General features: G+C 55.5%; 1 protein-coding gene across 1 annotated transcript; it reads right to left on the bottom strand.

Annotated features, from left to right (window-relative positions):
* Positions 1-103: 103 nt before the first annotated feature.
* Positions 104-27,965, bottom strand: PIK3CD (phosphatidylinositol-4,5-bisphosphate 3-kinase catalytic subunit delta). The gene is made up of 23 exons (XM_049775282.1): positions 27,903-27,965; positions 12,795-12,965; positions 9,683-9,911; positions 9,042-9,274; positions 8,283-8,462; positions 8,056-8,205; positions 7,522-7,611; positions 5,411-5,632; positions 4,972-5,068; positions 4,748-4,878; positions 4,443-4,493; positions 4,196-4,363; positions 3,996-4,117; positions 3,394-3,537; positions 3,205-3,304; positions 2,920-3,098; positions 2,714-2,826; positions 2,523-2,601; positions 1,669-1,836; positions 1,141-1,264; positions 890-1,035; positions 673-805; positions 104-326 (listed from the first exon to the last, which is right to left on the bottom strand). The coding sequence occupies exons 2-23, from the start codon at positions 12,933-12,935 to the stop codon at positions 189-191; spliced, it is 3,138 nt and encodes a 1,045-aa protein (XP_049631239.1). The 5' UTR covers positions 12,936-12,965; positions 27,903-27,965; the 3' UTR covers positions 104-188.

The following is a 27,965-nucleotide window of genomic DNA, read 5'->3' as shown; positions in this document are numbered from 1 at the left end:
CAGATGTGGCTGGGAGGCGCCCACCCCCGAGTCTTTCTGGCAAGGCCCGAGGCTCTAGAATGGGGACCCCCGGGCCCCTGAGGAGCGAGTCTGTTGAGGCAGTTTCCTTCCTGATGAACTTCAAGTCACGAAGAACATGTAAACAAGGCAGTCGAGGAGGTTCTTGGGCCCGTGGGCGGCCGGGCCTGCTATTGGCGATTGTCTTTGGACACGTTGTGTGCGAGCCAGTTCACCTTGGTCTTCCAGCTCTCCCGCAGCGCCTCGTTGAACTTGACCCGGAAGTGCTTGAGTGCCTCCTCCTCTGTCTTCCCCAAAGCCAGGGAGTCCTGGACAGAAGGGCAGGGGGCCCGTGAGGTGAAACCTCCCATGGTGTGACCCCACTGGGGCAGGGCACCTTATTCTGATCCCCAAACACGTTAGATGCCTTCTGCCCCCTTTGCCCCCCTGCAAAGACACCAGTTGGCTTACTCCTGGGTGCCCTGGCTCCTCCCCAGAACAAGATTTGTGGGGCTTGGGCAAGGCCGGCAGCTGCCCCACTACTGCCCACTGGGATCCCTTCCTCACCCCCTCCTGTGAGAATGGTCCTAACACACTGGTCGTAGAAGCAGGGTTCGCAGTGCCACTCATGCCCAGGTCACTGTGGGAGATCCCTCCGCAGAGGGGTGCCTTTACCTTGAGGTATTGGATGTCTTTGGAGCAGCTGAGCTCGGGTAGGCCCGCGGCCCGCATCAGGGCAAAGAGATGCAGGAAGAGCAGCCCGTGGCGCCGCAGGATGGTGTAGGCCCGCTCGCAGTAGCCCCGGAACCTTCGGGGAGACACCCCACGGCGCCCGTGAGCCTCCTTCTGCAGGTGGGGACTGCCCCGGGGTCCGCAGGGTTCCCCCCCTTACCTCTCAAACTTCTCACTGTTGTTGGTCTTGCCCTGCTGGATCACGTGCACGAAGTCGTAGGTGAGGATGAAGGGGACCCGCTCCCGGTTGATCCCAAACTTGGTCTTGAAGTTCCCCAGAAAGTGGCCGAAGTCTATGTGGAAAAGCTGGGGGGAGGCAGGGCAACGGTCCGACTGAAAGGTGTCGCCCGGAAGTTTCGAGGGAGCCGGAAGTCCGCAAGGGCCCCACCTGCTCGCTCTCCCGGCTCCTACCTGCCCGCTCTCCCGGACCATGATGTTGTCACTGTGCCGGTCGCCGATGCCCAGCACGTAGGTGGCCACACAGTAGCCGGCACAGGAGAGGGTGAACTCCTCAATGGCCCGGTCCAGGGCCTCCCTGTGGGAACCACGCCACCACACTCCCTTCAGCCAGAGCTGAGACACCCTGTCCCCTCCTCTAAATCCACCTTGGGGCTTGCTTGGGCCCAAAGGCTGTGGAAGGGCCCCCACGCTGGTCTGATAAGGAGGCACAGAGAAGTGCTGCAGGACAGGATGGTCACCCCACCACCTTTGGCCCCAAAACCTCTCTGGGGTTCGAGCTGTGGGTGCATGAGGTGGCCACGAATAGCTGGTTTCACCCCATGAAGAGGCCACTTGATGGGGGCAGAGGACACAGCTCTGACATCCCCCATAGAAGCCAATGAGAGACAGGAGATGACCGCAGGCCCCAGCTCTCCCCTCTTCCATCCCTCTTTGCCCTCCAGAAAGGGGGCGTCTCTCCATCCGTCCGGCAACACCCACCCGGGGTTCTTGGACTTGAGCCAGTTGAGCAGCGCGTCCTTGTTGAAGGCGGCCGTGGCGGCCATGTTGCTCTTGTTGAGCTGGATGTTGGCGATGGTGTCGGAGCGCAGCACCACCTCGATGAGGCCCGTGCGGTCCCCCGTGGACAGGCAGCCGTAGGGCGTCATCCTGGCCAGGCAAATGCCACACTCCACAGCTGTCCTGGGGTTTGCAAAGGCCCCGAACAGCCACAGTGTGTGTGTGTGAGGGGGAGGGAAGAGGGCCAGGAGCAGCCTGGGACCGAGACGAGATGGCATAAAGGCGGCACATGCCTGCCACGTGTAAAGCCCAGGGTTGCAGTCTCAGTGTCACACCAGTGTGAGTATCCCAGGGATGGACTTAGGGTTCCTGTGCACTGCCTGGGAGGACACTCCCACCCCTCACAAGAAACAAAGTGAGGGCCAGAGCGATAGAACAGCGGGTATGGAGTTTGCCTTGTACAATCTGGGTTCGATCCTTGGCATCTCATATGGTCCCCAGAGCCTGCCAGGAGCAATTTCTGTGTGCAGAGCCAGGAGTAACCCCTGAACACCGCCAGGTGTGGCTCAAATACCAAAAACCAAAAACCAAAAAAAAAAAAAAAAAAAAAGGCGAGAAATCAAGAGAGTGTGGGAGGTGCCACTTCCTCCCCCATGGACAGGAGACGGGGGTACTGGGGGTATCTGCTGCGAGCTGGACTTCTCCGCCTCCATCCTGCAGTCTCGTGGCCAGCCCCGACCTGTGCTCCACCTGCTCCATCTAGGACCATCCTGAGCTGAGCTGGCCTGGCCTGGACAGGCGGGGTGTTTCTCCCAGGACCCCGGGGATGACCTCACCTCAGGTCCAGCCCTTCTCGCTTCCACAAAACGTCCATGAGCTGGATCATCTGCAGGGTCAGCATATCCTGGCGGAGGTCTGGGTGCCGGACAGAAAAGGGTGTCTCAGCGGTGGTGTCCAGGTCAGAGCCACTACCCCCAGGTCCCTCGGGGATCCCCTGTGCCCCAGGGGTTGGGAGGGGTCAGCTCACCGTCCCCGTTCTTGAAGATGAGGCCCACGCTGCCATGGCCACCCGCCTGCTCGTTGCTGTACACCACCCAGAGCGGCTTCATCTTGGAGTCCATGAAGGTGCACTGGTCCACACTGGGGAGGCCCGAGTGGTCAGCTGTCAGCGCGGCCCCACCCGGCTCGCGGGAGGAGGCTACGGGGCGTCTGGGGGTGCGTGCGGCGTCTCACCAGACTTCGGCCAGCAGGGTGCTGGGGTCCAGCGGGGACTGCAGGTGGGACAGCGCCTCCAGGTAGGCCTCCTGGCGCATGCACAGATGCATGAGCTCCTTGGTCTGGGGCTTGGTGGTCTTCTGCGAGTTTACCTTGACGATGTCGTTGAGGGTCTTGAGCTTGCTCAGCGCTTCCCCCTGCGGCGAGAGGGGGACGGGGGTGGGGACTGCTGGGCTGCGGCACGCAGAGGGGTGCAGGGACGCTGGGGAGGGAGGCCAGGGGCGCGGGCCTGCTCTCTCTCACCTGCTTCATCAGCACCTTCATGTGGTGCGTGCTGCCCCGGCAGTAGGCTTCCAGGATGAGGCCGAAGCGCAGCGCCACGGAGGGCACGTGCATCTCGGAGCTGGGGGACAAGAAGAAGGGCATGCATGCAGGGGGGCCTCCTCCCCCAGCGCACCCCAACCTTCCGGGGCCAAGGGGCGTCCGGGCTACCGAAGGTGCCAGAAGAGGAAGTGGCCGATCTTGCGGTTGGCCAGGGCGCGCTCCAGCAGGAACTTGGTCAGCTCGCAGTCCAGGTACGACTCGTACTTGAGCACCTGCACCAGCTGCAGCAGGTACTGGAAGAGCTCGTCGTCCCTGCGGGGGGCCGGGGTGGACGGATGAGGGGTCGTGGGGAGGCCGGAGGTCAGAGGCTAGGCTGGGCGCAAGGAGCTCCCCAGACCTCCAGGCAGAGAGGGGTGGGAGGTGGCGGGCGGTGCGGGGGCGTGGCCGACGAACGGGCGTGTCTTGAGTGGGCGTGGCCTGGATAGGACGGGTTGGGGAGTAGGCCAGGGGCGTGGCCTGGGTGACAGCTCCGTGGGCGTGGCCAACAGAGGTGATGTCTTGGGTGGGCGTGGCCATATGAAGGGGCGTGGTCGGCCAGGTCAGAGATGCTGGCGGGGCGGGGACACTCGGGGCGTGGTCTCTGTGGGCGTGGCCACGGCAGCCGGACTGGGAAACGAGGCTGGGGCGTGACCAGGGGGCGTGGCCCGGGAGGCAGCAAGGCAGGGGCGTGGCCAGGGAAACCCGCCTGGTGGGCGGGGCGAGCGACTCACGTCAGTTTCCGCAGCGACCTGATGGCGAAGGAGCCCACATGGCGGTCGGCGAAGCTAAAGTCCAGCAGCTCCAGGGCGCTGAGGACGGGCAGCTCGGACCAGGAGCGCAGCAGGTAGAGCATCTGGGGGGCCGGCGGGTGAGGAGGCGGCGGCTGCGGGGGCTCTGCCCCTCCTCTCCCCTCTCCCGTCCCCCTGCCCACCTGGGCCACGTCCTCGTGCTTGTTCCACTTGGTGACCAGCAGCAGCCGGGCCAGCGCCTCGGGGAAGTGCTCCTGCACCTCGTGCCGCATCTTCCACACCAGGTCCTTCTCGTGCTCGTACAGCTCCCCGGAACCCCGGCGCTCCAGGATCTCCCGCAGCTGCAGGTACTGGGGGAGGCGCGGGGCAGGGGCGTGAGGCCGCAGCCGGGCTCTGCTCGCACCCCTGGCCCCCACGGTGCTCACGTACCTCCTCCTCCGTGAAGTGCCCTCGCTCGCCGTGGCAGCCCAGCTCCAGGATCTGCAAGCAGCAGCCAAGCCAGTGATGGCGCAGCAGCCAGCGGCAGGGGGCCGAGGCTGTCCAGTGCTCTGTAGGCCCCGGCCCGAGGTGCTAGAACAGCTGTTTCTCCCCCCATGTGCACACACCAAGTCCCAGGGGACAGAAAGACGTTTCCATGCTCAAGGGGCACCCCAAATCTGTGCAGGGACCGCCCTCACCTACAGCCTAGAGCCATGCTCAGGGAGCCCAGGGCCGGCCGGGGTCCCCTCACTCACTTTGTCCAGGGCAGGATAGTACACGGGGTGAGGGGCCACCTCAGGGAGGGAGATGACCAGGGCGGCAGCACTCTCTGTGTTGGGGTTACTGCGCACAGTTCCCGCCGGGTTCAGCAGCTCCCCTTTCTCGTCTGGACACAGGGACAGGTGGAGCTGCAGGAACCCGCCCGGTGTCCATCCCCACTCCCCCCTCTGACTCCCCACTCCCCCGGGGCCAGCCCTACCTGGCACCGAGGGCCACATGTAGAGACAGTGCTCCCCTGTCTTGAGCTGGTCCTTGTAATCAAACAGCATGAGGTTGGCCCAGGCGATGGGGCAGTCCTGGGAGGGGCGAGGGCGGGCACTCAGCCTCTCTGGCTCGGCTCTGTGCTGGCCGCACCTGGTATCCAGCGACCAGCCCCATTGCCCTGTGCTGCATAAGGGACAGCTATTCCTACACCGCTGGCTTCCAGAAGGGCTCCTAAAGCCACCACTACCACCACTCTCCAGCCCCAGACAGCTGGCGCAGCAGCTCAGGGTGATCATTCCACACCCCAGACTTGGTGCGGCCCCCAATCCTCTTCCAGACTCAGGTGGTTCAGACCAGGGCTATCGGATTGGGGGACACAGCGTTCACCCCATGGTCCACAGCTAGCTGCCTCTAGGTCCCTGCAGTCCACCCACCGCCTTCTTTGCCTTCTTCTTGGTGGACCGCGCCTTCCTGGCCTTCTCGATGACGGCATAGAGTGCGAAGCACAGGCGGGCCATGCGGGGTAAGTCGCCCACGCTTATGTCGAAGTCCAGCCGCTGCCGCCACACGGGTTCTGAGCACACGGTCACCTCGGAGCTCGCCACCGGCTTGCACAGCAGCTCATGGCCATGGAAGAGGCCAGCCTGTACCACCAGCTGCAGGGAGTGGGGATGCGGGCAGGTGATGGGAGGGCCAGGGGCACCCAGGAGGGAAGCCCACTGCCCCAATGGGACAGTCAAGGTGGAGACAGGGGCCGGAGGGGCTCAGGATCCTCCCCTGCTCCAGGCCTGGAATTTGCCTTCCTTCTAGGCAGTGCCCCAAAGTTGGTGGTGGGTGCTGGAACATGGGGAGATGGGAGGAACTTCGGGTGCTATTGGGGGTACTTTCTGTTTGCTCCTTAGAGCTCCTTGGAGATTTCCAAAGGGGAGCTGAATGATTTTTCCCAAAAAGGGGCAGAGGGGGGCCGGAGAGATAGCACAGAGGTAGGGTGTTTGCCTTGCACACAGCCAAGCCAGGATGGACGGTGGTTTGAATCCCATATGATCCCCGGAGCCTGTCAGGGGCGATTTCTGAGCGCAGAGCCAGGAGTAATTCCTGAGTGCTGCTGGGTATGACCCAAAAACCAAAAAGAAAAGGGGGGCAGAGGTAGACCATAAAAAGTGTGAAGTGGGGGCCGGGCGGTGGCGCTAGAGGTAAGGTGCCTGCCTTGCCTGCGCTAGCCTAGGACGGACCGCGGTTCGATTCCCCGGCATCCCATATGGTCCCCCAAGCCAGGAGCGACTTCTTTTTTTTTTTTTTTTTTTTTTTTTTAGTTTTTGGGTCACACCCGGCAGTGCTCAGGGGTTACTCCTGGCTATGCGCTCAGAAGTCACTCCTGGCTTGGGGGACCATATGGGACGCCGGGGGAATCGAACCGCGGTCCATCCGAGGCTAGCGCAGGCAAGGCAGGCACCTTACCTTTAGCGCCACCGCCCGGCCCCCCAGGAGCGACTTCTGAGCGCATAGCCAGGAGTAACCCCTGAGCGTCACCGGGTGTGGCCCAAAAACCAAAAAAAAAAAAAAAAAGTGTGAAGTATCTGGAAATGGACAACAGGGAGGGCATTTGCCTTGCACACAGCTGTCCTGGGGTTCCATTCCCAACATCCCATAAGATCCCCTGAGCCGTCCAGGAGTAATTGCTGAGCACAGAACAGGAATAACCACCGAGCACTGCTGGCTGTGGCCCAGAACAAAAATAATAAAACACCTAATGTCTTAAAAGAAAAAGAACGTTTGGAGTATTTCTGCCAAAGTGATAGCACAGCTGGGAGGGCAATTGCCTTGCACACGGCCAACCCAGATTCAATCACTAGCATCCCATATGGCTCCCTGAGCACTTCCAAGAGGGATTCCTGAGCACCGCTAGGTTTGGCCCCAAAACAAACCCCCTCAAAATCCCCAAATTTGCAATATCAAGGGGTCCTTGGCACCGCCCTGCTTAGACCCTCAGAAAGTCCCAGGGTGGCAGTGAGGGCACAGAATAGACAGAAGGGTTTAATCCCCCTGAACATCCTGCCCTGCCCCTCGGACCCCAATAAGAGGCATATATCACCCCCTTCCCATCCGTGACACCAGGAACTTATACTAGATGGCTAGGCCTCCCCTCCGGCCAACGAGCTACACTGCCCGGGGGCTGCCTGAGAACTGGTATGATCTGCAGGTATGGGAACTGCTGGGACCCACACCCGACTCTCCTGGGCAACCTCGAGAAGCCCCCTGGCCTGGGGGGGGCCTGGCTGGGATGGGCCTCCTAGTGCCTGTCCCCTCCCAGGCTGTTTGTTTTCACATCCCAGCTCTGCCGCCACCACAAAATACTAAGAAGCCACTGGGCCAGGTTTCTCCGAACTGGCCCCTGTGGCCAGCCGGCCCGCACCCTCCCCCTTCCTGTTTTTCAGTGGCTCCCCAACCCCCGGACGGGGTGCTGGTACTGTGGTCGGTGGCTTCCCCCAGCCGGGCCTGAGCAGACGGACGGTATGGTGTGCCCAGAGCCCAAGGCAGCTCCTACCTTCATGCGCTCGTCTGCATTCACTTTGCTGCCTTGGATCAGCTCCACGTAGAAGGGCTGCTCCAGGGACCACAGACACGAGGAGGAGGGCTGGGTGCGGGGTGGGGGAAGGCAGTAAGGCGGGGGCACATTTCCGGCTCGCCTGGCAGCGGGCCTGAGCCATGCAGCGTGAGGAGCTAGCTGCACAGCCAGAGCAGAGGCCAGACAGGCGAGAGAAGCCTCACCCCAGACACACACAGCCCCCCACAGTCCACCCCACATCCATCAAGGCTAGAGGCCTAGGGCCGGAGCAATAGCACAGCAGGGAGGGCGTTTGCCTCGCAGATCCCAGAATCCCAGAGGGTCCCCTGAGCCTGCCAGGAGTGATTCCTGAGCACAGAGTCCCAGAGTAACCTCTGAGTACCTCCGGGTGTGACCCCAAAACAAAACAAGAACAACTAGGGGCCCAGTATTCCCCCTAGCCCATTCCCCAGTAGGCTGGAGAGCGGAGCAGGAGGGATTGGGGTGGGGGAGCGGAGGCTCTGGCTCGCTCACCTTCTTCAAGGGGATGGGGGGCGGCTTGGCACGTTGCTTCTGGACTTGGGGGGCGAGGTCCCCCTGCTCGTCCCGCATGGCCAGGATGGAGGAGGAGTGCACCATGGTGAGGTGGGGGGTCAGCCCACTGTGCAGGCAGCTGCAGATATACTGAGGGGAGAGGGGCGAGTCAGGTAAGGGGGTCCAGTCCCGTGGTCCCCGGGCGGGCAGGCCCGGGCCCGGCTCACCTGGAACCGGCAGAGCGGGTGGCTGCCGTACAGGTACTCGTGCCTGCCGTTCACCTGCAGCGCATAGTCCTCGGGCTGCTCCACCAGCGGCTGCCGGAACACCGTGGCCTTCTTGCGCAGGGCCGACGCCATGAGCGCCAGGGGCGCATCCTTGGTGGACACCTGGAAGGTGAAGCTCTCCTGGACGGGACAGGGGTGGGGATGGGGGAGTCAGCCCTCTGCCTCCACGGAGGGAGGCAGGGAGGGAGGTAAGGAGGGGCCCACGGGCTTCTGGGGAGCACCAGGACAGGGTTCCAACCAATACGGCCAGGAGATACAGGTGAACCCAGGGCCACTGGCGCACTCAGCTTCAGTGGACTTTCTTGAGGGGCATTTGGACAGCCACACAGCCCCAGGCAGGCTTACCCCACACATGGCCCCTGATGCTAAATTCTGGGACTGGCTGGGGACCAGGACTGGAGCACGCACCTTGCATGTGCAAGTTCCCCAGTTGGAGCCCTGGCAGGGCTGGCCCACACCCCCACCACCCCGTAACTGCTTGGGAGATGGGAGCTGCTTCTGTTCGTTTATGGGCCAAGGCATCGACGCTCAAGGGTCTGCACTGGCTCTGCACTCAGGAGCCACCGCTGTGATGCCCGGGCATCACATGCCCGCTGTGCGTCTTACTCTCCAGCCCCCAAAGGCAAGAGCATTTGAAGACTCCACTCCGGGGCAGGTGGGAGATCGGGGACCCCGCTCCCTGGAGGCGGGAGGGCTCACCTCACTGCCCTCGAACTTGACGTTGACCAGGAGGGCCCTGCTGGGCAGGTGGAGGGTGCCGGGCCCCCAGCCGCGCGCCGCCGCCGGCTCCAGCTGCAGCGGGAAGCTGTACTGCAGCCAGGCCTCCCAGCCCAGCTGCTGCCGGCGCGCCGCCGCCTCCTCGCACAGCTGCCGCATCTTGGCTCGGAAGTCGTTGACCTCAGCGTCTTGCAGGGAGTCGAACTCGTGGAGGCCTGCGACGGAGGGAGGCGGGCGGGGCGGGGCGGGTCAGCGCAGGGGCGGGGCCTGGGAGCAAGGGGGCGGGGCGACGTGCGAATGGGGCGGGGCTAGGCTGGGTCCCGGGTGGGGCCTAGTCCGAGTGGACGGGGCCAGGGTCTGAACGAAGGTGTGAATAGGGGCGGGTGGGGCTAGGATGGGTCCTGGGCGGAGCCTGGCCAAAATGGGCGGGGCCCGGAGCGAGCAGAGGGCGGGACCTGAGCGAGGGGTGGAGCAAGGTGTAGACAGGGGCGGGGCTAATCTGGGTCTTGGGCGGAGCCTGGTCAGGGTGGGCGGGGCCGGGCGCGAGGTCTGCACGAAGGGGCGGGGCGACGGGGCGGAGCCACGACCGATTCTGGGCGGGCCCGGGGCGGGGCCGCGCGCACCCTTGCCGATGAGCAGGCTGATCTGCGAGTTGACGAGCTTCTTGGCGCGGTCGCCCTGGCGGGCCACGAGGCGCAGCACGGGCAGGAAGGGCTGGATGTCGCAGAGGCGCCGCTGCTCGTCCTCCAGCTCCTGCTGCTCGGCCGTGCGGTTGACGCAGGTGAACACGTAGGCCTCGGGGCCGCTGAGCATGTGGAAGAGCGGCTCGTACTGCGCGCGGCGCCACAGCACCTGCGGGGCGGGACGGGATGGACGGCGCCTGACGGACGGACGAGGCGCAGCACCCGCTTTCCTTTCCGGCGCCCAGGCCTTGAGCCGCCCGGGGACTGAACCCGGGGCCACAGGCATGCGAGGGAGCCGCCATCCTCTCGCCCTGGCTTCTTGTGCTTTTGTTTTGGGCCTGGGGCCGCATCTGGAGGTGTCCATTCAAGGCTGTTCCTGACTTTTTAGGGGGCTTTTGCTTGCTTGCTTGTTTGGGGGTCACACCCGGCAGTGCTCAGTTGTTACTCCTGGCTCTGCACTCAGAAATCGCTCCTGGTAGGCGTGGGGGACACGTGAGATGCCTGGGATGGAACCTGGGTAGGCCACATGCAAGGCCGACTGTTGTGCTATCACTCTGGCCCATCATTCTTTTTGTGTGTGTGTGTGTGTGGGGGGTGTATTTTGGGTCACACCTGGCAGCACTCAGTGATTACTCCTGGGGCACCATATGGGATGCTGGGAACTGAACCCCCGGGTCCATCCAGGTTCAGCTGCATGCAAGGCAAATACCCTGTTGCTGTTCTATCACTCCGACCCCTTGCCCATCATTCTTTTTGTTTTTGGGTCACACCTGGCTCTGCACTTAGAAATCGCTCCTGGCAGGCTTGGGGGATCATTGGGATGCTGGTATTCGAACCACCATCCATCCTGGATCTGCTGCTGGCAAAGCAAACACCCTACCACTGTGCTATCTCTCCGGCCCCTGGCTCATCATTTTCTTTTTTTCTTTTTTCTTTTTTTGGTTTTTGGGTCACACCCAGCAGCGCTCAGGGGTTCCTCCTGGCTCTACGCTCAGAAATCACTCCTGGCGGGCTCAGGGGACCATACGGGATGCCGGGATTCGACCACCATCCTTCTGCCTGCAAGGCAAAATGCCTTACCTCTATGCTATCTCTCCGGCCCCTGGGCCATCATTGATTTTTACATGTGGACCACTAATTCAGAAGATGGTCATACAGGTGGGGGCGGGTCACAGGCCTCTTCGTGGTGGGCTTAGTGCTGAGGGACCCGTGTGGATCCTTGGGGTGAGGGGTTCTCAGCAATCATGAAGGAGCTGCCTAGCAGTCTGCAAAGGTACTGGCCTCTATCCCAGGAAAGTGGGCCCAGCTATGAGTAATTCTGATCGATCAAAAGAGAGCTCTGGGGTCAGTGCCGGGGAGACCTTTGTGTGCTTCCAGGCAGAGAACACCCGAGGGATGCCACCGAGGAGTGGGAGAACCCCACACAGTAGCACAGCAGATGCAATAAAAGACCATTTCCGCAGAGAAAGAATAAACATATTAAGTTAATATGGACCAGACTTTGCCAAACTGTTAGTGAGTCAGAGCTGGTCTGTGCTGGGCGGTTGGCAGGCGGCCCTGCCGTGGGCACACACAAGTTTCTTGGCTGTGACAGGCACCATCTGCCCGCTGAGCCGGGCCTGCTTCCGGTCTGGCCTGGCAGAAACAAAATGACCAAGACGTGTTGTTTTTTCTTTTGGTATTGGTTTTTGTGGGATTTTGCTTGTTTTATTTGGGGGGGAGGGGTTACAACCAGCAGCACTCAGAAATCACTCCTGGCAGGAACGGGGGAGACGATATGTGATGCTGGGAATCGAACCACCCGTCCATCCTGGATCCGCTGCGTGCAAGGCAAACACCCTACCACTGTGCTACCTTGAACCACACTTGGCAGTGCTCAGGAGACCGATCAACGGGTGCCAGGGATGAAAGCAGGATCTGCTGTGTTCAAGTGCTTTTGACCCCCTGGACTGGTTTTCTACCAAAGGTTTGCCTTGATGACGATTTAAGAGGAAGGAAGAAGGAAGAACCAAATCTTGTACGCTCTGCCCCAAGACAGATTTTAAAATCATATCTGTTGGAGTGGGGAGATGCCCAAAGGGCCAAGCAGTGCTTGGTATGAGGGACTGAGCTCTAATTCCCAACACTGATTCTGAGCACTGAGCAGAAGTACCCAGTAGATGGGACTTGCAAATAAGCAGACAAACAAAACAAATCCTGAGACAGGAGTTATAGCACAGCAGGGAAGGCATTTGCCTCACATGCAGCCGGCCCAGGTTCAATCCCCAGCCTCCCGTAAGGTCCCCTCAAGCCTGCCAGGAGTGATTCCAGAGTGCAGAGCCAGGAGTAGGCCTGGAGCATCAAATCTGGGCCAGATAATACAGCAGGTGGGGGCCTCGTCTGTACTGTGCCCAGTACCCCATATGGTCCCCAGGCATTGCCAGGAGGGATTCCTGAGCACAGTGCCAAGATTAAGCCCTGAGTGCCACTGGGTGTCCAAACACTTGGGACACCAAAGCTAAACCAAACAATCGGAACACTTCCATAGGTGAGGGTTGCCTTTCCTCAGGGGGCATAGGCAGCCATAGACTATGGGGGGATTGGCTACAAGCGACCTGCCCTAACTCTGGCCTAACAGCTGAGGTTTGCCTTGATGGCGATTTAAGAGAAAGGACCACTGGCCCTTGGAGTGACTGTCAGCAGATATGGGTTCCCAAATGAGGCATGATCTGGACAGAAGGACAGGGCAGACTTGCCCCTGGAACATTCCACGAAGTCAGCCACTGAAGCAGCTGTATTTCCTCTCACAGCTCAGGAGAGGGGTGTGTGTGTGTGTGTGTGTGTGTGTGTGTGTGTGCGTGTGTGTGTGTGTGTGTGTGTGCACGCGTGTGTGTGTGTGGAGAGGGGTGTGTGCGCGCGCCCGTGTGTGTGTGTGTGTGTGTGTGTGTGTGTGTGCACGCGCACGGGGTGTGTCTATATATACAAGTGTCTATGTGATGGAGTTGTGTGTCTGAGTGTGCAAGTCTGAGTGGTGTCTGTCTGTCTCTGTGTTTCCTGCAAGCCCCCCGTTTACCTTCTTGATGGTGCTGAGGTTGGCATTTCGGGACACGGGGAAGTTGAGGTACACTCCTGTAGGCAACAGGAAGTCCACAGCCACGTTCTGGCTCTCCTCCTGGGCCCAGAATTCCATGGGGCAGTCGACCCCGGGGGGCATCCTGGGCTCACTCCTCCAACACCCGGGGTCCTGAGAGGGAAGCAAAGGCCGCATGAGCCCTGGGGCCATTCACGGGGTCCCACCACCCGGCACCTCCAAGGCAGGGCAGTGCTAGTGGGCACCAGAACCACCTCGGCCTGCTGCACCTCTCTCCCCGGAGACCCCACAACAGCCCTACCTCGTCCCCTTTCCTTGGGAACACACATGAGGGCTGCCCTCCAGAGCCAGCAGCTGGCAAACAGGCAACTTCCTGGAGACCCCCTGCCCGCCGACCAGGAACCGAGAGGGATGGAACATTCTAATCAAAAACCAAACGGCCGTGCCACCAGTTTCTACAAATATCTCAGTGGAGGGCCAGAGAGATTGCACAGCAGTAGGGTATTTGCCTTGCACGCGGCCAACACAGGATAGACCCTGGTTCAATTCCCGGCATCCCACATGGTCCCCTGAGCCTGCCAGGAGCGATTTCTGAGCAGAGAGCTAGGAGTAACCCCTTGAGCGCTACTGGGTGTGACCCAAAACAAACAAAAAACAAACAAGAAATATCTCAGCTGTGTCAGCCTCTAACTCAGACCCACTCCCCAATAAGTAACAAAATGTGAAGACACAATTAAATAGCACCCCTGCCCCAAGGTCTCCACCACCTGAACCCTGTTGTTCAAACTAAGCAGCTTTCTTTTCCCAAGGCATGTCGGTGGGTTCGATCCTGGGGACAGAATGGCCTAGGTAACCCTGTTAAAACTTGGAGGTGGTTCATTATGCAGATAAGCCACAGTCTCAGCGCCCACCACCCCCACCCTGCTGTTCCCTTTTTGGTCACTACAGACAATGCTACAACATAGATTCTCATCCCCAAAATACACCCAAGAGGCCACTTGAACAGAATCCAGAGACTCTGTTCTGGTAGCGGCTTCATTAAAAGGAAAAAAGTTAAACTAGACAAAGAATCAGAAAAAGAGCACAGTGGGGAGGGCACAGGCCTTGCATGCAGCTGACCTGGGTTCAATCCTGGCCCCCCATATGGTCCCCCAACTCCTGCAGCCCGTCAGGAGCAGGCCCTATGCATCGCTGGGTGTGTTCCCCAAAAGAAAATGAAATAAAATTTTTTTGGCTTTTGTGTCACACCCGGCGGCATTCAGGGTTTATTCCTGGCTCTGCGCTCAGAAATCACTCCTGGCAGGCTCGGGGGACCATATGGGATGCTGGTATTCGAACCACCTTCTGTCCTGGATCGGCTGCGTGCAAGGCAAATGGCCTACTGCTGTGCCATTTCTCCAGCCCCAGAAAATGAAATATGTTGTCATAGATTTTAGTTTACCCAATATATCCCCCGATAGATCATTTCAATATGCTAACAATACAGAAAAATTACTCATGAGATCCAGTACTTCTTTTTGGGGGGTGGTACAAAATCTGTAAGATTTGGTATTAGACCTAGAGTGTATTTTGGGGGTTTGGGTCACACCTTGAGATACTTAGGGGTACTCCTGGTTCTGGGCTGAGAAATTGCTCCTGGCAGTGCTCGGGGGACCCTATGGGATGCCGGTGATTGAACCTGGGTCAGCTGCATGCAAGACAAATGCCCTCTCCACTGTTCTATTGCTCTGCCCCCTCCCCAAATATATTTTCTACATAGTCTGAATTGCATTGCAATGAAGGCAGACTTTCTTTTCTCATACTTGGGCACAATGACAAAGCTGCCGCTAACAGACTCAATCTGACTCCAATCACACCAGTCAGGGTCTCCCCACCAGGGTCCCCTCACCCTGCCTCATTCCCTCCCAGCCTGTACCCTGAGCAGGCACATTTTTATCTGTTTGTTTTACTGTTTTTTTGGGTTTTTTTTTTTTTTTTTTTTTTTTTTTTGGTTTTTGGGCCACACTGGCAGTGCTCAGGGTTTACTCCTGGCTGTCTGCTCAGAAATAGCTCCTGGCAGGCACGGGGGACCATATGGGACACCGGGATTTGAACCAACCACCTTTGGTCCTGGATCGGCTGCTTGCAAAGCAAACGCCGCTGTGCTATCTCTCCGGGCCCGTTTTGTTGTTTCTTACTCCATGTCTGGTTGTGTTTAGAACTCGCTGAAGAGATTCAGCAAAAGCCCCCTAAAAAGATGCCCTGATGGGTCTGGAGCGATAGTACAACAGGGTGCATTTGCCTTGCACATGGCCAATCTACGTTTGATCTCCGGCGTCCCACAGTGTCCCTTGAGCACTACTGGGAGTAACCCTTGAGCGCCGCTGAGTGTGGCCCCAAACCCAAAAATAAATCAATAAAGATGTCCAGTTGAAGTCCCATTTTAAAGGCCAGGATGGCTGAGACATCCCCTTACTAAGATCATCAGTTGTTTATCTTTGATAATCAGCCCCATCATTGCTCTATCTACCTCCCCAATCCCTCAGACTGACCCCAGCATCCCTGTCTTATCAATTTGGCCAGCGAAACGTCCCTTTTCTTTTTTTTTTTTTTTTTTTTTTTTTTTTTTTTTTTTTTTTGGTTTTTGGGCCACACCCGTTTGACGCTCAGGGGTTACTCCTGGCTATGAGCTCAGAAATCGCCTCTGGCTTGGGGGGACCATATGGGACGCCGGGGGATCGAACCGCGGTCCGTCCTACGTTAGCGCTTGCAAGGCAGGCACCTTACCTCTAGCGCCACCTTCCCGGCCCCGAAACGTCCCTTTTCTGCCTTTGCTCCCAAATTCCTAGAACTGACCACGCCGCCCTCTTCCGGGATAAACTGAGATTAGTTCATCTTTATCTGATGGGCTCCGGACACTTCACAGTTGGTCCAAACTACTATTCCTATTTCTATTTTTTTTTTTTTGGCTCTGCGCTCAGAAAAATTACCAAGATGTTTTTTTTTTGTTTGTTTGTTTGTTTGTTTTGGTATTGGGTTCTTTTTGGGTTTTGTTTGTTTTATTTTGCGGCGGTTGGGGGGTGGGGAGGGGTTACACCTGGCAGAACTCAGGAATTGCTCCTTTCAGGCACAGGGGACCATCTGGGATGCTGGGAATCAAACCACCATCCATCCTGGATCGGCTGTGTGCGAGGAAAACACCCTACCACTGAGTTATCTCTCCAGCCCTACTATTCATATTTCTGACCCTTCGGTATGTGACTTAGAATGTTTTACGTACAATTCACTTCCCCCCAAAACCGAGTGCACGTCTTTGTTAGCTCCTTCCCAGGGATGACTAATCTATAGAAAATCTAAGTTTCCTGCCTGATGCCACCAGTACAAAATGCCCCCTAAGAAAGTTGAACTGGGCCAGAGCAACACTACAGTGGAAAGGTGTTAGCTACCCATGTGGCTGACATGGGTTCGATCCCCGGCATCCCACAGGGTCCCCCAAGCAGTGCCAGGAGTGATACCTAAGTGCAGAGCCAGGAGTAAACCCTAAGCAGTGTTGGGTGTGGCCCCAAAACAAAAAAAGAATGCGTGAGGGGTCTCTTTCTGGAGGCCTCTGCTGTATTGTCTGACCAAAGGACTGTCTGTCTGTCTGTCTCTCTCTCTGAACTAACTTAGCTTCACCTGCACTGTCTCACTCCTGCTAAGCTCTTTACCATCCCTCAGCTTGGACCCAGAGGGACCTGGGTTTGAGCACCTCCTTCGAACCCTTCACTTACTCCTGACTGCTCAGGGATCATTAGCCAGGACACCCTATGGGGTGCCAGGGATCGAACCTGGGCAGACCACATGCCAGCAAATGCCCTCCCCGTTGTACTAGCGTTCTGGACACTATGGCCACATTTTTCCAGTGTAGTTCCTGGAGCTCGGATCCATGCCTCCAGCACCCTGGCTCACAGACACACAGCACATCACCTTTATACCCCAGCCAAGCCAATATCCCCTGACATGAAGCCCATTACCTCCAGCCCGTCCTTCTCCTGACTCTGCCATCTCTCCCCTTCCAGGCCTTTTCCTTTCCTGGAAGGTATGACCCAGGGTTTGCCTCCTTTTATAATTTCCATTCTCTCACCACAGCTAAGTACTCCCAGCACCTGTCCTCCTGACTGTCCCTTTACCCGACTTCTTTTACCCCATTTCTTCTCACTTGCAACAAAACACCCCGCTTCACCCCTCCTGAGGCCTTGAGTGCCCCCTGTGCCTATGTGCGCCCCTCAGCCCTGTGCCCTCACTCTCGCCTCTTCCTCTGCTGTTGGCCCTGTGGCTCCTGATTCGGGCCCTTGGGCCGGGGCTGCAGTGAGCAGAAGGGAAATGTGGCCTCCGAGGGAAAGTCTGCAGACGCCACATTGTCATGGGAACTGGCTCAGTTTTGTGTCGGTTTCATACAACTTCTGTGTGGAAAACGGAGCTGACAGGCTCAAGTTGTTCCAAGTCAGCTGCGATGTCTTCCCAGAATGAACTGAATTATCACTGAATCAAAATGAAAGTTATTTTTTTTCTTTTGTTTTCGGTGCTCTGGACTTACTCCTGGCTCTGAGCTCAGGGATCACGCCTGGCAAGGTTCAGGTGATCATAGGGGATGCTGGGCATCAAACCCAGTCGGCCATGTGTAAGCCCTTCCTGTTATACTATCTCTCTGCCCTGGAATAGAAACATCATTAAAAATGTTTCTCTGGAGAGAGAGCGTGGAGGCAGGGCATTTGCCTTGCATGCAGAAGGACGGTGGTTCTAATCCCGGCATCCCATATGGTCCCCCGAGCCTGCCAGGAGCCATTTCTGAGCGTAAGGCCAGGAGTAACCCTTGAGAGCTGCCGGGTGTGACCCAAAAACAAGAAACAAACAAAAAAAAGTTTCTCTGGGGCCAGAGAGATATCACAGTGGGCAGAGCATTTGTCTTGTATATAGCTCCCAGCATCCCATATGGTCCCCCAAACACCACCAATGGTTATCCCTAAGCACAGGGTCAAGGAATAAGCCATGAGCATCGCCAGGTGTGGCCCCAAAACCAAATCAAACAAAAATCCACTTCCCATCACACTGCATTCCACGTGCTAACTGGAGTTGGGTCAGAGTTGGGTCAGCACAAGCGGCCCCACCCTGATGGTGACGGCTCTTGTGACCGCCAGGGTGACAGGCCCGAAGGCCTCTGCTGCTCCCCGCTGCACTGCCCTGGTCTGCTTTAATTCAGCCTATTAGTCATGGGTGTAGCTTTCTCTTGCCCGAGTTTCCTCCACAAATGAGGGGTACAGCTCAACTTGGGGGGAATCAAACAGCTGAAACTCTTTCCATCTGGGTCGTCTTTTCTGCTGTTTTGTTTGGTTCTCAGTATGGGCCACACCTGGTGCTGCTTAGGGTTGTCTCTGGCTCTGGGCTCAGGGCTCACTCCTGGCAGAGTCAGGGAACCTTGTGGAATGCCGGGGATTGAACCAGTTGCTAGGCCAGTGCTCCTCCGCCCCCGCTGTACTCTGCATTAGGTCCCCGTTTGCTTTGTTGATGGCATCTTGCCGGATGAGGAGACAATTTCAATGTTCGGGGCCGTTGACTTGAAAAGGAAGATGTCCCCCACCTTCCCCTCAGCATCCTGTTGTCTTGATTCTTAAAAAAAAAAAAAAAAAAAAAAACACCTCCCCACTCTTACATCCTTCCAGAATAGTCAACAAAAAATATTTCAGTTGTGGAGATTCTTGGGGTGTCCCCTCCTTTGGACACGAGCCTCCCCCAGTCCCCCTGCACCCGTGCGACTGTTGTCGGGGTTCACATCCCCCGATTACAAAGCCACATCCGAGTCCGGTTCCTCTTTCTGAAAAGGCCAGGCTGAGGTTCTCTTCCTGAGTCAAATGCCAGGGACAGTCCGGTGTGTCCACTGACAAGCCGAGTGTGCGTGGGTGGCAGCATCTGGGCAGCCCTGACCACTCAGGCCTGAGGCCCAGCTGAGCGCCTGGCATGACTAGATGTGCAGATTGGCCTCACGTGCCCCCCAGAGTCCTTGGATCACTGTTTGTGGGAAACCCCAACAACTACCATTAATACAACAGCAGAACACTCACTCCCTATAAGATGACACCCAGCTATTAACCCAAAACAGAGGCGGTCCCCTATCTTCGTCTTTCCCATAAATGTCTCCTTTAATATGTAAAAGCCCACCTGGATAGGTACTTCTGTTTCTCTCTCTCTGTCTCTCTTCTTTCCCTTTCCTGGTGAACTGGAAGTGGGTTAATAAAGAAGGAGATTTCTGGGGCCGGAGCGATAGCGTTGCAGTATGGCATTTGCCTTGCACGCAGATGGACCTCGGTTCGATCCCTGGCATCTTTTACGGTCGCACCAAGCCAGGAGCATTTTCTGAGCGCATAGCCAGGAGTAACCTCTGAGCATCCACCAGGTGTGGCCAAACCCCCGCCCCCCCAAAGAGAGATTTCTAGCTTGCTCAGAGAAATGAGGCAAAAAGCCACTGAATCCATGAGTATCTCCTGACTGGCTTGGCTTATTAATTCTTCACGGCTACCCTGCTTCTTCAGACCTGTCTACTTGAGGGTAGAAATACAGTGTGTGGGGCGATCTCACAAACTGTGGGGTTTTATTTTACAACAGGCACCTCAACAGGGACATGAACCCTGGACCCTTGGGGTGATCTAATAAATGGTGGAGTTTTATTTTACAGCTCCTAAGGAATAAAGACTCAGGAAGCCATAGGCCAGTGAAGGCAGATTCTGCCTTTCACCACGTAACTATCACTCCCTGTTTCTTCAGCCCCAAATGGGTCTAGAACATTTCGTCAAGGCAACTGTGTTTGTTTGGGCAGTACCCAGCGGTGCTCTGGGCTAGGCTCTGTGCTCAGGGATCACTTCAGGCAGTGCTCAGAGTACTGTAGGTGGTGTCCGGGATGGGACCCATTGTAAGGCGAGCGCCCCAGCTGCACTTTGACTCCAGTCCCCCTCACCAGATAATCTTACAGGGTACAGTTGTTTCTCTCAACCTCCTGAAAAGGTAAACCGGGTTACAGGGGCTCCCTGGACTTACGTGTCCGTGTTCATGTGTGGTCCCTGAGCCACACACACAGCGCTCAAGCATATGGTACCCCCATCTCCCCTCCTGAGACGGGACTTTCCACTTTCTCACTTTCATGCCAGCTTGTGCACTGGGGCTCTCTCCACCTTTGGGAAAACCCATGCTCTCTTTTTGAGCATGTTACTCTTTTCTCTTCTCCCCTCCCCCTTCCGCAGTACCTTCCCAAAAAAGCCCGTTTTTACTTAAAAAGAATAAAAAGTAAACAGATGCTCCTAGAGTTAGTACAGAGGATAAAGTACCTGCCAACCCAGGTTCCATCTCTGGCAACCCATAGGACACCCCCCCAAGTACTGCTGGGTGTAATCCCTGAACATCACTGGTGTGACCCAAAAACTGAAAAAAAAAAAAAAAAAAAAACGGGCCCGGAGAGATAGCACAGCGGTGTTTGCCTTGCAAGCAGCCGATCCAGGACCAAAGGTGGTTGGTTCGAATCCCGGTGTCCCATATGGTCCCCCGTGCCTGCCAGGAGCTATTTCTGAGCAGACAGCCAGGAGTAACCCCTGAGCACCGCCGGGTGTGACCCAAAAACTAAAAAAAAAAAAAAAGAAACTCAAAGAGGGGGAATGGAGTGGTGGCGCTAGAGGTAAGATGTCTGCCTTGCAAGTGCTAGCTTAGGATGGATCACAGTTGGATCCCCCGGCGTCCCATATGGTCCCCCCCAAGCTAGGAGCAATTTCTGAGCATGTAGCCAGGAGTAACTCCTGAGCATCACTAGGTGTGGCCCAAAAAATAAAAAAAATAAAAAAAAAAAGAAACCCAAAGAGATAGTACGGAGATTAGGGATAGTAGGGAGATTAGGGCTCCTACCTTGATCCCAAGAACCACATAGGGGCCTGAGCACAGAGTCAGGAGTAGTGCCTGAGCACTGTTGGATGAATTCCCCACTCAATCCCCCCATCCTCCAAAAAAAGAGGACCTTATACCACAGGACCAAAAGGTTCAGAGACAGAGATTACAAAGGCACTAGACAGAGCTGAAGATGGGGTGCACTGGGGGACAGAGGAACAAGACAGATGTTCCACCTGAGCGGTGCTGCCAACCACACAACCAAGAATCCCAGATCTGAGATCAGAAGCTTGGGGATCGTGGAACATAGAAGATGAGATTGGGGCTGGAGTGACAGCACAGCGGAGGGTGGGGGGAGCATTTGCCTTGCATGTGACCAACCCAGATTCGATCCCCGGCATCCCATATGGTCTCACGAGGTCCCCCAGTAGTGACCTCTGACTGCAGAGTTTGGAGTTAGTCCTGAGTCTTGCCAGGGGTGGCCCAGAAAGAAACCAACCTATTCTTAGGGCCGCAGAACTGTACCCCAAATGCAAACAGAACCACTGCTGTGGAAAACTGCTCGCCAGTCTCAGCGAAACTGAACCCCAGAAAATGCCCCTAGCTAGACACTACTATTTCTGCTCAGTGTTGGTCCCGACCCCTCAAATCCCTGCACTAGGCACAGGAGGACACACACACGAGCATCAAGGGTGAAGCCCACGGTAACTCTCGAAGGAAATGTCACAGCATTGGAAACCTACAGTAGGGGGCCCCATCCACACCCACACCCACCCAGGGCAGTGCTAGCCAGCTAGTCCCTCCAGTGGGACACACAGAGAGCACAGAAGCCAGGGGGCAACTTTAGGGGACAGCTCTGTGTCTGCAGAGGAGATGGGGTGGTGAGGATGAGGGTGTGGGGGGAGGGCCCAGGGGTTCCAGGTGGGGGTTTCCATTTCTTGCTCTGGGAGCCGGAACTCCTCACAACTCAACCACCCTCTGCCAAGTGGTTTTGGTTCTGATGGGCCTGACTTGGTTCTGGTAGTCTAAGTTGGTTCTAGTGAATTGACTTGGTTGCAGGTGGTCATAGCAGCCTGAAGCACGGACCAGCCATTACCAAGGTCATCCTCTTGCTACAGTGATTCCAGGCCAAGCCTGGGGGACTGGGTCAGCCCAAGTGGAAATGATACCCAGATTTAGAGGGGAGACTCCCTGAGGGAACAGATAAGACTACTAGCCCAGAATGGCTGGTGAGGTCCAGATGAGTGTCCTCAGGAACCAGGTAAGAGACTGAAGGAAATGGCCTCATTTTTCCAAGCTTCACCTCAGTCACACTTTGATCCCCCTGGAACCAACCATGCCCAAAGTCCAGATCTATTGCTGAACTTTCAATTCCATCAGTCAACACAACACCCCAATTTTTTTCTTAGTTTTTGGGCCACAACTGGCAGTGCTCAGAGGTTAGTTACTTCCTAGCTCTATGCTCAGGAATCCCTCCTGGTGGTACTTGGGGGGCCATATGGGATGCTGGGGATCAAACCCAGGTCAGCTGTGTGCCATCGCCTTACCCACTGTTCTATTGCTCTGGCCTCTGCAAGTATATCCTGGGCACCAGGTTCCCATTTGTTCAACCTAAAACTAGATTCTGCTCCCCTATTCCTGGCAGTTCTCAGTGATCACACTCCTAAGCTTACAAGCTTCCAGATAGTTCTCAAAAGCAATCCAGTTTCTTCTGATGAATGGATTTCCAGAATCGGAGTGCAGGAATCCACAATTTGTTCTTGATCTTTTTGTTGTTGTTTGGGACACACCCAGTGGTACTCAGGGGTTCCTCCTGGTGGTGCTCAAGAATTACTCCTGGCAGGCTCAGGGGACCATGTGGACACCAGGGATCGAATCCAGGTTGGCTGTGTGCAAAGCAAACGCCCTCCTCACAACCCCTGATTTACCCAGAACTGCTAGGAGTGGTCCCACTCAATGCACTGAGCATCTCTGCAGCACGGTCCCCAAATTAAAGAGACTTAAACATTGAAGAAATAAATGATGGTGCTGGAACGGTTGCGCAGGCGGTAGGGCGTTTGCCTTGCACGCGCTAACCTAGGAGGAACTGCGGTTCAATCCCCAGCATCCCATATGGTCCCCCAAGCCAGGGCAATTTCTGAGTGCATAGACAGGAGTAATCCCTGAGCATCACAGGGTGTGGCCCAAAAACAAAAACAAAAAAAAGAGAAAGAAAGAAAGAAAAGATGAGTTTGTGGTTCCCTCCGCCCCCCATGTCTCTGTCTCTCTCTCTGATACAATCTTTTTTTGCTTTTTTTGCTTTTTGGGCCACACCTGGTGACGCTCAGGGGTTACTCGTGGCTATGCGCTCTGAAATCATCCTGGCTTGGGGGACCATATGGGATGCTGGGGGATTGAACCGCAGTCCGGTCTGTCCTAGGGCAGCATGTGCAAGGCAAATCCCTACCGCTTGCGCCACCACTCTGGCCCCTGCAATCATTTTTTTATTCCTCAGTCTTTTGTGCTATAGTTATGATGGTTGTAGAAACTGTTCAATAAGCCACAGAGCTTATAAGAATTTCATATTTTTCTCCTTCAACTTTTTGTTATTCCTAATGTAGAATTTGCTTCCTTTTTCTTTTCTTTTCATTTTTGGGTCACGCCTGGCAGTGCTCAGAGGTCACTCCAGGCTCTGTGCTCAGAAATCGTTTCTGGCAGGCTCGGGACCATATGGGATGCTGAGGATTGAACCTGGGTCCGTCCAGGGTCTACAGCTTGGAAGGCAAATGCCCAACCACTGTGCTGTCTCTTCAGCACCTTCATTCTCTTTGTTTCCTGGGTACAAATATATAACTTATTCCCCAACTCTCAACAGACTCCTGGTCTCCAGAAGTGTGTCAGATAAGCCTGCTGCATCAGTCTCCCACCCCAGATGAGGCCCCCCTCCAGCCAACCTGCTCTGAGCTGGCTCATGAAGGTCACAGTCAGAATCCCCCAAACCATAGGGACAAGAAGTTGCTGTCATGAAGGAAGAAGGAAAGGAGGTGACAGCTCATGTGACCAGCTGTATTTCACTACGTGACTGTCACAGATTTTGTGCCAATCTTATTTTTTCAGCCAGAAAAGTGGGATGTTATTATGTGAAGCCTTTCTAAGAATTAAAAATAGGGATGGGGTTAGGTTGGGGGAAGGATAATAAGCAAGAGTGGAGGGAAGCAGACGCTATGGTGGGATTGGTGTGGTGTGGAATCCTATCACTGACAGTGTTCTAGAACAAGGTATCTAAAAAAATGCAGAAAAATAAAGGTTAAAGGGGACAGAGCAATAGTTCGGCAGGAAGGGCACTTGTCTTGCACAGGGCCGATCCAGGTTTAATCCCTCATATCTCATATGGCCCCTGAGCCCCACCTGGAGTCACTACTAAATAAATAAAAGTTAAAAAAAATGTTTGGGGAACCGTAGAGATAGCACAGCAGTAGGGCATTTACCTTCCATCTGACTGACCCGGGACAGACCCAAGTTTTATTCCTGGTATCCCATAGGGTTCCCTGAGCCTGCCAGTAGCAATTTCTGAGCTCAGAGCCAAGAGTAAACCTGAGTGCCACCAGGTGTGACCGCCCAAAAAAAGTTTGGGTTGAAAATTGTGGGTTTTTTCCTGGGCATGGGGGTGGACCACACCAAGTGGTGCCCTGGAGTCACTCCTTGTTCTGTACTCAGAAACCACTCTTGGAGGGACCAGACACCATATGGAATGCCAGGGAGCAAACCTGGGTCGGCCACATGCAAGGCAAGTGCCTTCCTTGCTGTACTATACTTCTGGGCCCTGAAAAGAGGGTGTGATGAGTAAGTGATGGGGCCGATGACACAGTGATACATGGTAGTTCTGCTTTTAAGTTTCACCTCCCTGCAGGGACATTTGCTAAAAATGTATAGATCAGAACATTAAATTTGTTGTTGTTGTTTTTGTTGTTTGCCTATTTGGGGGCGATACCTGGCTATGCTCTGGGCTTACTCCAAAATTTGTGCTTCTGGTGGAGGTCTGGGAGCCATTCATGGACCACCCAGATACCAGCCCCAAATCAAAGCACAAAAAGGAGAAGAAAAACACAAAAGTAGCTATTGATTCCAGAAAAAAAAAAAAACACAAAACAAAACAGAAAAGCTGAAGAGCTGCCAGAATGAAGAAGGGCCTCCTACCTGGCTCTGTGGGGTCTGTGGTGGTCACACTTTCAACCAGTAGTGTACCCCATTCTTCAGGAACACTCTTGAACCCCTATTCTTTTGTTTGTTTGTTTTTGGGTCACACCCAGCGGCCCTCAGGGGTTACTCCTGGCTCTGCATTCAGAAATTGCCCCTGGCAGGCTTGGGGACCGTATAGGATGCTGGGGATCGAACCACTGTCCATCCTGGATCATCCGCGTGCAAGGCAAACTCCTTACCACTATGCTATGCTATCTCTCCAGCCCCGCACCCCTATCTATTCTTGAGCCTTTGGTAGGTCAACAGAGACATCATCTTGGTACCAAGTTCCCCGCCAAGTCCCCAGTAGCTGGGGAGATAAATCTATTCTCCTGTATTTGGCCTTTCTTTTTTTTTTTTCTTTTTGGTTTTTGGGTCACACCCGGCGGTGCTCAGGGGTTACTCCTGACTGTCTGCTCAGAAATAGCTCCTGGCAGGCACGGGGGACCATATGGGACACAGGGATTCGAACCAACCATCTTTGGTCCTGGATCAGCTGCTTGCAAGGCAAACGCTGTGCTATCTCTCCGGGCCCTATTTGGCCTTTCTTTCACCCGTTTTTGCTTTCAAAATGTTCGCTTTCCCTTTCTCCCTCTACCAGACACTCTTCTTCTCAGGAGGCCTTCAACACCCTTTCTATTCCTTTGCTCTCATCTTTGTGTGATTTTGAAACAGAGAGTAACATCTGCTTTCAATCAGCTCAGTTTAGGGGCGAAATGTTAGAGCCCGAAATATTTAACGGCAAGGAGAAAGTATGTTTCCAGAATTTAGTCTTTTCTTTTTTTGGGGGTGGGGGGCCACACCTGGCGTTGCTCAGGGGTTACTCCTGGCTGTCTGCTCAGAAATAGCTCCTGGCAGGCATGGGGGACCATATGGGACACCGGGATTCGAACCAACCACCTTTGGTCCTGGATCAGCTGCTTGCAAGGCAAACACCGCTGTGCTATCTCTCCGGGCCGGGAGTTTCTTTCTATTCTACTTTCCAATAAATTTCTTTAGTACGAAAAGAAAAATCTTGTTTCCAAAATCTATTTCCCCAGATCAGAGCCTGGGTTAGGGGCTGCAGGACTGTGGGAAAGGGAAGAAACACACCAGTGACCTGTGCGCATTTCTTCAGATTTGACACATTTTTGCTAGGAAGTTGGGGTTTTTTGGGGTTTGGTTTTGTTTCAATTTTGGTTTGAAGGCCACGCCCAGCAGACCTTTGCTATAAAAGGCTTTACCAGCCTACTGAGCCATCTCCCTGGCCCTTCAGCCTTGTTATTTAGTTCCTTTTCTGGGGCTCCCCACAAGTTTCCAGAACTGGGGGTCCATAAAATGCCAGGATGGAGCCCAGGCATCTCCCATGTGCAAAGTCTGTGGTTAACCCTTTGATTTCCCTCTTTGATTGTAAACAGGTATTTTGAGTGGTTAAAAAGAAACATGAGGGGCGGGAGAGATAGCACAGCGGTCAGGCGTTTGCCTTGCATGCAGAAAGATAGTGTTTCGAATCCCTGCATTCCATGTGGTCCCCCAAGCCTGCCAGGAGCAATTTCTGAGTGTAGAGCCAGGAGTAACCCCTGAGTGCTGCCGGGTGTGACCCAAAAACCAATAAAAAAAAATAAAAAAAATCAGCTGACCCCGGTTCGGTCCCCAGCATCCCATATGGTCCCCCAAGCCTGCCAGGAGCGATTTCTGAGCACAGAGCCAGGAGTAACCCCTGAACACCGAGGGGGTGTGACCAAATACAAAAACAAACGAACAAAAAAAACAAGAAAGAAACACAAGGACTTAGAGATGATCAAAAGTATCTTCAAAAATAAGAATGGAGGGGCCCGGAGAGATGGCACAGCGGTGTTTGCCTTGCAAGCAGCCGATCCAGGACCAAAGATGGTTGGTTCAAATCCCGGTGTCCCATATGGTCCCCTGTGCCTGCCAGGAGCTATTTCTGAGCAGACAGCCAGGAGTAACCCCTGAGCACCGCCGGGCGTGGCCCAAAAACAACAACAACAAAAAAAAAGAATGGAGGCAGATAGAACTGGGACATTCTGAGAGCTCACACCAGAGGTGGGGCACTTGCCTTGCAGGGGGCCACCTCAGCCTGGTCCAGGCCTTATCCATACACCCGCTCCCCAACATAGCTGGGGATCAGTCCTGAGCACAGAGCCAGGAAGAGTCCCTGCACAATGCCGGGTTGGCCCCCAAACTTATACACAAACAAAAGCTATGAGATAGGGCTGCTTATCACAAGCTACTCTGGCCTTCAAGATCTAGACTGCTTGTCACAGGCATTTAGACCACTAAATTTGGACTTAGCTATAGGGAATCTGCTCCAGGCTGGACGGGAGTTGGTTGGGTCTGGGTTTTTTGTTTTTGGTCACACCCAGTGATGCTCCAGAGTTACTCCTGGCTGTGCACTCAGGAATTACTCCTGGAGATGCTCAGGGGACCATATGAGTTCCTGGGGGTCGGAGGGAGTGAGCCTGGGTCAGCATCATGGAAAGCAAATATCCTCCCTGCTGTCCTATCTCTTTAACCTCCCATTTTACTTTTTGTCTCCCCAAACAAGCCATATCCAGAAACTCAAGACACTTGATGCCTGAGAAACAGCTCAGGCCCCCCTAGTACCAGGGCCAGTGGCTTTCCCTAGGCTGCTGCATCCTCATCCTCCCCTGGGGTACTGGCTAAGGTGGGGGGGGTCACACCCCCTCGCTGACTCTAGTGCAGATCTGACTCCTTTGCTTCCTCTCCAGTCCTCTTCCAGTCCCTACCCGAAGCTTCTACTTCCAGTAGAAGCCAGTGTCAAGATTAAGGACTTAATTCAAAATCTTGAGAGAACTACAAAATCACCCGTCTGGGTCCCAGGGCTGGTTTAATTCTTTGCACCACCACATGGTCCCCAATGGTGCAAAATTGTGCCTCTAACCACCAAAAAAACAACACAGCACCTCCATACCTCTTATTCCTCCTGCCCCCTGTGCCCCCCACCCATCTCCTGCCCCCACCACTTACCTCTCTTGGGTGGCCTGAGAAACACCAGCAGCAAAGGTCCCTCTTCTTGGCGGGTTAAAGCCA

The sequence above is a fragment of the Suncus etruscus genome, chromosome 6 (genome assembly GCF_024139225.1).
Source record: "Suncus etruscus isolate mSunEtr1 chromosome 6, mSunEtr1.pri.cur, whole genome shotgun sequence".
NCBI lineage: Eukaryota > Metazoa > Chordata > Mammalia > Eulipotyphla > Soricidae > Suncus > Suncus etruscus.
The sequence above is the reverse complement of the archived record's forward strand: the minus strand, read 5'-3'. Positions and strand labels throughout refer to the sequence as shown.